The sequence below is a fragment of the Bufo bufo genome, chromosome 1 (assembly GCF_905171765.1).
Source record: "Bufo bufo chromosome 1, aBufBuf1.1, whole genome shotgun sequence".
In the NCBI taxonomy this organism is placed as follows: Eukaryota; Metazoa; Chordata; class Amphibia; order Anura; family Bufonidae; genus Bufo; species Bufo bufo.
In genome coordinates this window covers 641,857,440-641,869,697 of record NC_053389.1, presented here as the reverse complement: position 1 = coordinate 641,869,697, position 12,258 = coordinate 641,857,440, and the positions used below count along the sequence as shown (strand labels likewise).

General features: G+C 47.3%; 1 protein-coding gene across 4 annotated transcripts in view; it reads right to left on the bottom strand.

The window, feature by feature from the left end:
* The window catches only part of SLTM (SAFB like transcription modulator), a 52,372-nt gene extending 40,427 nt beyond the window's left edge, over nucleotides 1-11,945 (bottom strand). For 2 of the 4 annotated variants that reach the window (XM_040413876.1, XM_040413878.1), the window contains exons 1-3: nucleotides 11,686-11,945; nucleotides 1,966-2,053; nucleotides 70-131 (exon numbers count right to left, since the gene is read on the bottom strand). In XM_040413876.1, the coding sequence (XP_040269810.1) occupies nucleotides 70-131; nucleotides 1,966-2,053; nucleotides 11,686-11,826 (291 nt within the window). In that variant the 5' untranslated portion in view covers nucleotides 11,827-11,945. Of the gene's footprint in view, nucleotides 1-69; nucleotides 132-1,965; nucleotides 2,054-2,974; nucleotides 3,168-11,685 lie in introns of those variants that run through there. The other 2 variants (XM_040413877.1, XM_040413879.1) reach the window with 1 other exon arrangement.
* Between the last annotated feature and the right edge of the window lie 313 nt (nucleotides 11,946-12,258).

Sequence of the window (12,258 nt, the reverse complement as noted above, 5' to 3'; positions counted from 1 at the left end):
GTGAACGCGGCCTTAACTGTTCACCCTATTTTACACTACGGGACGAATGATAATAAAGCAGGACTTTACCTTAAATGTATCTTCTTCCATTGATGCCTCGCAACCAGACTCATCAGCTTCCTGCTTCTTACCTAGAATGAACACAATGCACAAAATGTAATTGGGTCACACGGCTTCAGAGGTTGGACAGTATATCAAAATTTAAAAAGACACTTTGGGAAAGGTCTCCTTTCCTCCACTTGTAACGTCCACATGACCACAGTCTCCGAATCTTACAGTGCCTCCACCGTGGACCTGATTTCAGTCTCACTATGCGTCAGATTCTCAATCTGCATCTAGAAAGCCTAGAGACCATGACATCTGGTCCAGTGAGGACAGTGCGGTCAAGTGGTAAAAGTAAAGAAACACTGATGAGGGCGGGAAGAGCTGTAGCTTTTTTTTGTACCATTTAGGGGTACAAATTACTTTTAGATCACTTTTTATACAATTTTTTTAGAAGGTGAGTTGGACAAACAATTTTATCGTCTTTTTATTGGGTTCCTCACATGATATATATATATATATATATTTATTTTAACATTGCTCCATGGGTTGGTACGGTTATGACGATACCTAAATTATGTTTTTTTGTCATGTTTTACTACTTTTGCAGCGTTAAATCACTTATTAAAATGTTGGTGGCCGGGGGACATGGTGTGCATAGTTTGGAGGCAAAGCATTACCTTATTGCAGGACAGGAGCTGTGGAGATCAGAGCCTGCGAACACCATACACGCTCTGATTGGCGAGTCTATACAGACCAACCAGAGCGCTCGCTAATAAGTGGCCGCTCTGATTGGTCCCTTGCCAGCAGCTGCCACGTCTCCTGTCAGGGAGAATGGAGACTTTATAGTGTCACAGCCTCCGGTAACCGTTTGGGTGTAACGATCATGCAATCAGGACGTACAGTTGCACCCATATGCGGGAAGGGGTTAAATGAATATAACTAGTTATACGGAATCATTTTCCACAAAACTGTACGCCACCAGCTCAGCTCCTCCTGCTCTATAACACGATGACATGCTGCCTGCACTGCATTATCAATGTGACAGGAGAGGTAGCAGGTCCTCTTTACAGGCAACCTGTCTGTCAATCACTAAATTTCACATAGAATCACCTGCCTGGAGCATCGTCCCTAGTGACTGTATGCTGTTCCGTTCCTCGGTTATTCCTTCTAGAAGTTTATCAATAAAAGGACAATTGGATATTACAAAGTTTGGGGGCGGTGTCCACTCAGTCATGTCAGGGGCAGACAGCAAAGACAAACCTCTGACCAAGGAAATGGTAATGGCCATTTGGCAAGTTATTCATAAACTTCTAATAGAAATAGAGCGAGGTCACAACATGGAAGAGATGCTGCAGAATCGCTATGGCAGGTAAGTAGTGTCTCCAGACACGTTAGGAGAGGCCTCTCACATGGTTATTAATATTTTATTATATATTTTTATGGGACAGCACCGAAGATATGACACTGATACAAGGTAAAGTAGTCAGTGTACACTGGTATAACAGGGTAAATTTGGTGTGCCCTCAAAATAAAGCGTTAAGTGTCCCGTTAGTTCAAAATAAAAAATCTGCATGTGTTTATTCAGATAAGGCACTAGTCACACCAAGTTGCCATCAGTACAAACTGTGCACACAAACGTATTTTTTTGTCCGCATCCAATCTGCATCTTTAGTGGGCTGGATGCGGACCCATTCACCTCAATGGGGCTGCAAAACATGTGACCAGAACGCCGTGTGCTGTCCGCATCCGCAAAGATACTGAACATGTCCTATTCTTGTCCATATTACAGACAAGGAGGACTGCTCTACCGTAGCCCGGAGGTTCCATTCCGCAGAATGCACACCGCTGGTACCCGTCACATGCATGAGCCCTTAGGAGGCGGGAAACCCCAAGAACACTGGGCCCAGCAGGGCTGCACACCTTTGCTCTTCATCTGCTTCTTTGAAGGAGTATCGCCACCAGAATTGATTTCGATATTCTCAGGGTCGCCTCCCTCCTCTTCAATTGCCTGTAAAGAAGGAAGTGTGTAAATAGAAAGCAGAGAGCTGCAGATCACAGTAAGGCGGCACATGTGCTGGGAACACCACGTGCATGCCGTTTAATAATGCTCATTACTAGCAGTGCCAATAGTTTAACCCCTTTGTGACCACCCATACGCCTTCTTACAGCTGTACAAGGGATTATAGAAGCAATCAAAATAACGCCTGTTAGAGCCCCCTTGTGGGGCTATATGATTTAAATTAAACTTTAAAAAAAATTAAAAAAAGCTTTTAAATTATTTTTATTTTTTTTTACAAAAAAGTACCGCATGCAGGATCGCTGACAGAAATGGCTCTAACGGATGCCAAACGTGCAACAGGATACATTTTTTTTTTATTCTTCTGAGGGATCACAAGAACGGAAAATGAAACAAATGCGATATGGGGTTTTCTGACATTTTGATGACCAATGCCAATCAGCTGCTTGAGATCCCCACCGATCAAATACTAATGACCTACCCTGAGACTTTACAACTGGTGACCTGTCCTCAGGCACCCGTAGAGCCACAGCTTTCCCTAGGCCAGTGACGACATTCATCGGTCAAATGGCCGAGGTGCAGCTCAGCCCCATGGAAGTGAATGGGGCCGATTGTGATACCAGGCCGTGGTTCTCATCCAGCTGATTGGCGGGGTCCCAGGTGTCAGACCCCCACTGATCACCGTTCCAGAGGATAGAACATCAGTATTGAAATACTGACAAACCATTTTAACCTTCTCTACATGATAAATGCCATTTGCTGAAGTGACACGGATGCACTGGTGCTTTATAGGACACTTCCACTACATAGGAGGGCTCCGGTAACACGGCGTCTACATCAGGCCCGTGCACGTGAGCCGCCCCCTGCATATCGCCCAGAATGGCGGCCTAGAGCGCTCCCCGCCTCCTCTACCTGCTTGAGCCGAGAGATCAGCGCGCTCTTCACCCCGCTGACGTCCAGGCTCCTCCGCTTCAGCTCGGACTTCAGCTCCATGACGCGCAGCTCACTCACATTCTTCTTTTCCGTGACTGCGCCTGACGAAGCCATTTTACTCGGGGTCGATCCGGGCGCTGAAATGTCGCCGCATCACGTGACAAGAAGCTCTGGAGCTCAGGTCCCCGGATGTGCGTGTCACGTGGTCAGAGGACGCCGCACAAAGCCACTCACCAGCCCCCTCTATAGGAAGCTGCAGGTAACGGCGCCGTGCCGATCTCCAGCGTACAGTGGGATGCTCCAGTCCACACTGCAGTGGTAGCCCATGTCCCCAGCCGCTGCATCGCATTACCTGCAAGGCTGAGCGATCACAAGCGGCTGGAGACGAAAATCACTTGCACTGGTCATTACCAACTATACTGCTGGGTAATGTTCCCAGGCCTCAGCCGGGCGCAGGAGGTTCAAAACCAAACATGCCACTATCGCAGAAGTTCAGAAAAACACCAGCAAAATGCTACACTGAAACCACCCCTAAAAAGATAAAAATCTTCTAAAAACCATGATTTCCATCTCCATAACTTATTTATACTTCTGTATACAGGACAGTACATGCCCCCCCCCCCCTCCCCCGACTAGTAACTGGTTAGCAAAGCAGAGTTCGGTTTCAAGTTTTAACAAGGTTTCCACGTTAAAAATCAATGACCGAAGTTATTCAATGAAGTTTCTCCTCGGAGCCCATACATTCTAGTACTGTACGGAGACGAGCCTCCCCTCGCTAAGTCCTATAGAAGTGAATGGAGAGGGCACCACGCAGGCACGACCCATTATAACAGGAGCAAACCCCAGAGGTGTACCCTAGAGAGGGCAGCCCTATAGGCCAAGCACCTGTAATTGGAGCAAGAAGGGTCATGCCCCATGATTTCAACATGACCCACCTTTAGTGCTGCCAGTTCACCATATTTCTGGGAATTTATTATGACCCCTTACACCAGAAAATGGCATATTGCAACTTCTTTGAATGCCCATGAGCCTACGTTTACCCCATACGTGGAGTATCTACACCACCCTCACTCCTGGGGAGAGTTGGGGGGCACATTCCTGGCATAACTGACAATTGAAATCTAACATACAGACTGCTTGCAACTTGTCCTCAGTGATACTGGGTATCGAGGACCGGCGTAAAACTGTGCAGACAGTTGGGGTCCATTTATCAAAGAGCAGCATTTTATACTAGTCTTTGACATCCCCTGCACCGCCATAGGATGCACTTAGGGTATTCCCATCTTAGACAATGGGGGCATATCGCTAGGATATGCCCCCATTGTCCGATAGGTGCGGGTCCCACCGCTGGAACCCGCACCTATATCAAGAACGGAGCGGGGAGCGCTGTGGCTGGAGGACCCCAGATTTCCCGGGGTTTGTCCACCACCAAGCGCTAATCCCCGCCTCTCCCATAGAAGTAGGAGCGCACTGCGCATGCGCAGCCCATGCTCCCATTCATTTCTATGGGGCAGACTGCAATAGCCAAGCCAGTGCTCAGCTATTTCTGGCGGCCCCATAGAAATGAATGGAGGGCAGCTGCGCATGCGCAGTGCACTCTCCTTCACTTTTGGGGCTCCGTCCTCGATATAGGTGCGGGTCCCAGCGATGGGACCCACCCTATAAGACAATGGGGGCATATCCTAGCGATATGCCCCAATTGTCTGAGATGAGAAAACCCCTTTAATTTATGATGAAGCGTAGACAATCGCAAATTAGGCACCTCCTCCGGCAGTCTGTGTGCCTAGAACGATAGCCGGAGCAGATTCACACCAGTAAAATAGCTGGTGACCGTGAAGCGGCCCTTTACAGAAAGTGGCAAGTTAGGTCCAAAATTACATTTAAAAAGTCACAAACCATGGCTTTTTGTTTTTATAACGCCATTTTAAAAAATCTCCCCCAGTGTGTTTGCCAACTAGTTTTCTTCATTACATTTTCCACTACAGGGGTGACGCGAAAACAGCAGAAAACCACCACCAAGCGCTCCAGCAAGCTGCGTTTTTAAGAGAAAAAACTGAAAGAATAAAAAAATAACCTAATTAAACACTCCTGTATCTAGAAAAGACACCTGTGTGCCCTGCGTTTCATATTACCTATAGACCTCTAGCTAACACCTGGAGCTGGCGTCTTTACCAAGGGGGGGGGGCCACGAGGGAGAGTGCTCTCGCCCCCAGGCTCCACTATTATTCATGGCCATGCCCCCACCATTAAGACTGAAAGGGATACGCAGTGAAAACTCCCTCACGCCCAGCTCCGAAGTAGCGCAGCAGTGCGTTCAATGCACAGGACGTACAAAGAGGGCTCCAGTCATATACTGCACTTATGCCAAACACACTGCACCGAAACTTCAGGACCAGGCAAGAGTATGTCTGATTAACATTGGGGGTCTGACTGCTAGTCTGAACTGAGGTCTAATAAGGCTCCATTCACACATCCGCAAATGGGTCTGCATCCGTTCCGCAATTTTGCGGAACAGGTGCGGACCCATTCATTTTCTATAGGGACGGAATGGATGCGGACAGCACACAGTGTGCTGTCCGCATCCGCATAGCGCGGCCCCGATCTTCAGGTCCGCAGCTCCGCAAAAGATAGAACATGTTCTATTCTTGTCCGCAGCTTGCAGACAAGAATAGGCATTTCTATAGGGGTGCCGGGCGGGTGTGTTGCAGGTCCGCAACACACCACGGACGTGTGAATGGAGCCTAAATATTTTTTTCTTACTGTTCTCTATAAAACCTAGGTGCATCTTATAGGGCGAAAAATAAGGTACATACTAGGGTTGTCACGATACCAACATTTTTTTTCAATACCACACAAAATAATTACACATAAAAAAAAAAAAAAAAAAAAGATACGTCCGGCCCACATTTTTTTTTATTTTTATTGTTTATAGATTTTATATATAAAATTGAAAAAGGGGGTGATTTATACTTAATATTTGTTTTTTTACTTTTTGTTTAATAACTATCTCCCTCCTGCACCGCCCCTCCAATGAAGATATTTAACGTCTAATACAGATACAGGAGGCGGGTGCCGGCGACAGAATCACAAGGCTCCAGACTAAAAAAAATATATCAAGGAGCCAAACTAAAATTTTTAGTCACCAAACTTAATACATATAATTACGGTATAATAAAAAAATAAAAAAAACAAACAAAAAAAACCACACGTCTTACCTAGGGTTGTCACGATACCAAAATTTGGACTATTTCGATACCATAAAAAAAAGTATTGCGATACTAGATACCACGTGAAAAAAATAAAAAAACCAAAAAAAGCCACGTGCATTCCAGATTTTATGGAACGTCTGGACCATAAGGATACGTCTACACGACGACAATAAGTCGCACGACAGATAGGGCACAACTATACTGCAACATTTGTAGCACTAATGTCGCGTAACAAATTTTTATAATGGCAGTCTATGGTGTCGCAATGCAACGCAACAGTCGCAGAAAAATCCATCTCAAATGGATTTTCTGCGACTGTTGCAGTGCGACACCATAGACTGCCATTATAAAAATTGTCGCGCGTCATTAGTGCAACAAAATGTTGTGCGACAAATGTCGTGTAGACGTAGCCTAATAGAACAGTCCTAACCTAATTTTTGTTGGGACAAGGTGACAAAAAAAATGGCAAATTACACTTTTTTCTGTAACGGCGTTCACCGCATAGGAGATATTTTTAAATATTTTAATAGTTCACACCTTTTCGGGCGTGGCGGTATGTAATTTTTTTTTATTGTTTATATATTTTATATTTAAAATTGGGCAAGGGGGTGATTTAAACTTAATATTTTAGTGTTTTTTTTTTTTTTTTTTTACTTTTTAATACCCATTTACCCCCTTAGGGACTAGAACCTGGGATCTTTCATCCCTTGTCCTATTCACCCTGATAGAGCTCTATCAGGGTGAATAGGACTTCACACTGTCCCTGCTGCTCTGTGCACACAGCAGCATGGAGCTGACTATGGCAGCCAGGACTTCAATAGCGTCCTGGCTGCCATGGTAACCGATTGGAGCCCCAGGCTTACACTGCTGGGGCTCCGATGGGAACTGCCACCAATGATAATACTTGGGGGTTGGGGCGCACTGCACCACCAATGATTTTACTTTATAATACTGGGGTTGGGGGTTTGGTGCACTGCACCAACGAATATCGTTTATGCTTAATACAAACGCAGGCTGCCATGCAGGTGCCAGACATATCCCATACCCGGCACCCAGCCTCTATGACTGCACGCTGCGATCCACCGCTATTAACCCCTCAGATGCCGCACCCGGGGTGTTAGCGGCGGATCGCAGCGTGCAGTCATAGAGGCTGGGTGCCGGGTATGGGATGTGTCCAGCACCCGCATGGCAGCCTGCGTTTGTAGAGAAGACCTTTCATTACAATAAAAAAAATCTAAACTAAGTATGCTGACATTGAGAGCGGCGCCCAGGGATCTCCCTGCACTTACTATTATCCCTGGGCGCCGCTCCGTTCTCCCGGTATCTTCAGATTTTCTGCTCAACTGGGAGGAGCCTGCTCTTGTTCTCCTGGGCGTCTCCTCTCAGGCTGTAGCACTGGCCAATCGCAGCACTCAGCTCATAGCCTGAGAGGTTTTCTTCTCCCAGGCTGTGAGCTCTGCGCTGCGATTGGCCAGCACTACAGCCTGGGAGATTGACGCCCAGGAGAACAAGAGCAGGATCCTCCCAGTTAAGCAGAAAATCGGAAGATACCGGAGCCTATACCAGGAGAACGGAGCGGCGCCCAGGTATAACAGTAAGTGCAGGGAGATCCCTGGGCGCCGCTCTCCATGTCCGCATACTTAGTTTAGATTTTTTATTGTAATGAAAGGTCCTCTGCATAAACGATATTCATTGGTGGCGCGGTGGCGCAGTGGCCATAGCCCCCTCCCTGCTATCAGCCCATTGGTGGCAGCAGCAGTACAGGGGGGAGGGACTGCCTCCTTCTCCCCGTGCTGCTGAGAAGAACATGGCACGCGCTGACAGCAGCGCGTCCCATGTCAGTAATGTGAAAGCGGCAGAGGTCTAGGCGCAAATGACGACAAGACTACAAAGTCTTGTCGACATTTAGTAATTCTAGGTCGCATTTGCGACCATTTTGGTCGCCATCTGGAGCCCTGAATGACATAGCTGACACCCGACCTCTATGATGGGGAGCTGCAATCAGTGGCAGTTAACCCCTCTGGTGCGGCACCCGAGAGGTTAATTGCCATGGATCGCAGCTCCCCGTCATAGGCCAGCACCCACCTCCTGTATTAGGGTGCATTCACACAACTGAGTGTTTTGCGGTCCGCAAAACACGGATACCGGCCGTGTGTGTTCCGCATTTTGTGGACCGCCCATGGCCGGTGCTATATAGAGAATGCCTATTCTTGTCCGGACAAGAATAGGACATGCCCCATATTTTTTGCGGGGCAACGGAACAGATGCGGACAGCACACTGTGTCCGCATTGAAATGAATGGGTCCGCACCTCTTCCGCAAAATTGTGCAATGGATGCAGATCAATTTAAACAGTTGTTTGAATGCACTCAAACATTAATTATCTTCGTTAGTCGCGCAGTGTCCACAGCCCCTCCCCTCTCTCCTCTCATTGGAGGCAGCGGCTGCTTCCTTCTCCCCTGTGCTGCTGAGGGAACATGCGCAGCTTAGTATCAGTAAAAGGCAAATCCCAGTATCGAATCGATACCCAAACGATACTTTTGTACCGGTATCGATAATTCCATACCCGGTGCAACCCTGGTACATACAATAGAAAAGATTTTACAACTGATCCAGTTTCTACCCCCCCCCCCCCCCAAAAAAAAAAAGTGTTTAGGAAGCATAGGTTTACACCACCTACCAGACAGAGCATTAGTAAGTCTACCCATTGTGCAGGGAGGGGGAGTGAGCTTCAACCATCACTGTTTATAAGATGGTATGTACGTAGATAGCTATATTATATATACACACAGCTTATGCAGGTGGTTGGCCAGATTGTGCCAAGGATTCCATAGTTAAAAGGCATTGTCTCACTTCAGCAAATGGCATTTATCAAGTAGAGAAAGTTAATACAAGGCACTTACTGATGTATTACTATTAGTCTTCAGCGAACTTGTGTTTTAAGTTCGGCGTCATCGAAGAATTGCGTTGTGGATTCCGCTACCATGGACCATAACGGCATTTAGAATCCATAACGCGATTCTTTGATAATCTGAACCCAAACTTTAGACGCCAAACTTAAAACACAAGTTCGCTCAACACTAATTACCATCCATATTGCTTCCTCTGCTGGAAGGATTCATTTTTGCCATCACGTTATACACTGGTCATTTCTATGGTTACGCCCACCCTGCAATCCATCAGTGGTGGTCGTTAGGGATGAGCAAATAGACTTCGGATGAAACACAATTACGGTCTTATCGCTGTAGAATACTTCTTGAAGACCAGGGGGACACAATATGCGGTACATAATGCTTTTATCCTGCAGCTGTTGGAATTTACCATGACAACTTTTTTCTCTTTAATGCCCGTTTCTACCACCAGCTCAGGGGGACGGCTATGGGCAGCCCCTGTGCCCCTACGTATGCCAACCTCCTCCTGGGCTGGTGGGAGGACACTAATATTCCCTGACCAACCAGTTTGGTGGGCAGAAAACATCATTTTTTGGACACGATATATTGACGACATCTTTCTGGTATGGAAAGTTGGAGTGGGGGAACTTAAGATTCATCTCTAGACTTAAAGGGGTTGTCCGGGATCAAATTTTTTTTTTTAAATACGTTTACACACTCTTAATAGCCGATTCAAGGTCCCCACATATGTTTTCTTGTATTTTCTCCTCTTCTACAGGGCTCCCACAGTCCCCCACTCATTGTTGACATCGATGTTTATGTTAGCGCTAACTTCCTGCCGCACATCGTCACCTCCTCTGTGCATCCGCCCCCCTGAATGATTCTTTCTCCAGCCTGCTGCAGAATTTGCATGTATTTTACATATGAGGCGTTTACTATGCTAAGTAGCATAGTGCTCTGCCTCCTTCATTGAGAAGAAAGCGCACTGCCCGGTGATGTCACAGGACCAGAGGGGCGGGGTTTAGCGTCATGTGTTGCCACCTAGTTTCCGCCCCTCAGTGCGCTCTGCATAATCACTGAGCGCACTGAGGCTGGCGGTGACGTCACCGGGCTCCCTGGGAAGCGGAAGCAGAGGCTTCGCTCTGCAGTAAGGGACCCGGTACGTCACTGAATCTTTGAAAAGCAGCACTTCCGGCAGAGGATTTATGACATGAAAACGGGGCATTAGAAAGGTCTGGCACAGGTAGGACAGGAATGTATGTGATATTTATGTGCTTGGTGTTCACTTGTAGCAATGTTCCTAATCGTGGACAACCCCTTTAATGACAACAAAATTGGCCTTCACTTCACTTACGAGTCAGACCCCTATACGATTACGTTCCTGGATATACAAGTCACTAAGGAGACAGATAGACTTGTGACCAATATGTTTAGAAAGGCGGCCACAGCCACGAACTCCTTGCTCCACTGGAAGAGTCACCATCCGACCCCCCTTAAACGAGGTATCCCAAGGGGTCAATATCTCCGTGCGCTCCTTCTCATAGGTCCTTGTCGTCAATTTTGTATGTACCTTTTTGTTCAACTGTCTACCATACAGCACCTATAGAGTATATCATTAACCCTTTAATCTTTTATCAGTTGATGAGGGTCAGGGAGTCCCCACCTACAGGGGTCGTCCTGGGCTGAGTAAGACCAGGGTGAGACAATAGGGATATCATTCCCCCAACCCCTTGTCTCTGTTTTCCTGTCTCGGCGCGGTTGGTGACAGATTATTTGAGTTTACTCTCAGTAAGTGTTGTCCGTAATTCATTCAATTTTTAGTATTATTAAAATTAATGAGTGTTAATGGGTTAAATATTGCTGGAAGCTGTTTATTACACAAAACCCTTGAGGACTTTTGTCACATTGTATTGCTGGTTTTATATATGTTTCATCCAAAGTTAATTCGCTCACCACTGATGGATTGCAGGGTGGTCGTAACCATGGAAATGACCAGTGTATAACGTGATGGAAAAATCCAGCCAGCAAAGAAGGTAATCTGGACAATCACAATACAATGTCACTTGCTGAAGTTACAACCCCATTAACAAGTTTTTTTTTTTTTTGCTAAAGGGTTTGTGCAGTATTGGAAGCCCATGGCTGCCCTCCTCCACCCTGCCCATGGCTGCCCTCCTCCACCCTGCCCATGGCTGTACCCATCGACTCCAATACCAGACAATCCGTGGACAGGGGGAGCAGTTCTTGCAAGAAAGAAGCCATGTGCTTCTAGTCCTGGAGAACCACTTCTCAGGCCACATGCACACAACTGGATCCATATTGTGCATTGTTCTCACTAGAGGTCCACAATACGGACGGTTCTAGAATTTGCGGTTAGTAAACGGATATTACACACATCATCAGCGTGCTGTCCGTTTTTTGCAGAGCCGCAGCAATGAATGTAACTGGGCATTGTATGCAGTGAATGGGCGCGGCTGCCATGTTATCAGAGGTAAACCTCTATGGCCGCCCACCTCGGGGCCTCACGTACCGCAGATCACATGACGCCACCCGCTACTGAGGCCGCCACAACACTCCCCCAGGCCCGCGCCTACCTGCTTCAGCCTGGCCACCAGCACGTTCTTCACCCCCGTCACGTCCAAGTTCCGTCGCTTAAGCTCGGACTTAAGGTCAATAACGCGTAGGTCAACCACTCTCCTCCGCTCGGACGGACTGCTGGCGGAACTGGAAGCCATACCGGACGGCGCGATCACAACCTCAAAACCACGAGAAGCTCAAGAACAAGGCCCGAGCGCCGACCGGACGTGAGAAGACCAACACAGAGACCGCGCTTCCGGTGACGTCAGACGCCAACGTGCAACTGCGGCGCGCAAACCAGTAGGTGGGCGGTGCTTACTCTGAACTACAGGCGGCGCGCTCTCTAGCGATAGAACTGCGAACTACAACCTGTGAGGGTCAGGCTTCCCAATGGCGTTCTGGAAGCCAAAACCAGGAGTGAATTCAAAAAAAGGTACCTGCTGATTGCGGCTTCCAGAACTGCATCAGGAAGCCTGACCGTGTGGCCATGCTCTTCATATTTTAACCATTCATCACAACTACATGCAGTATAAGTGCTGTGAATTTTCAGCAGTGGAATTGCAAAATACACTCAAATACACTTAATCGGG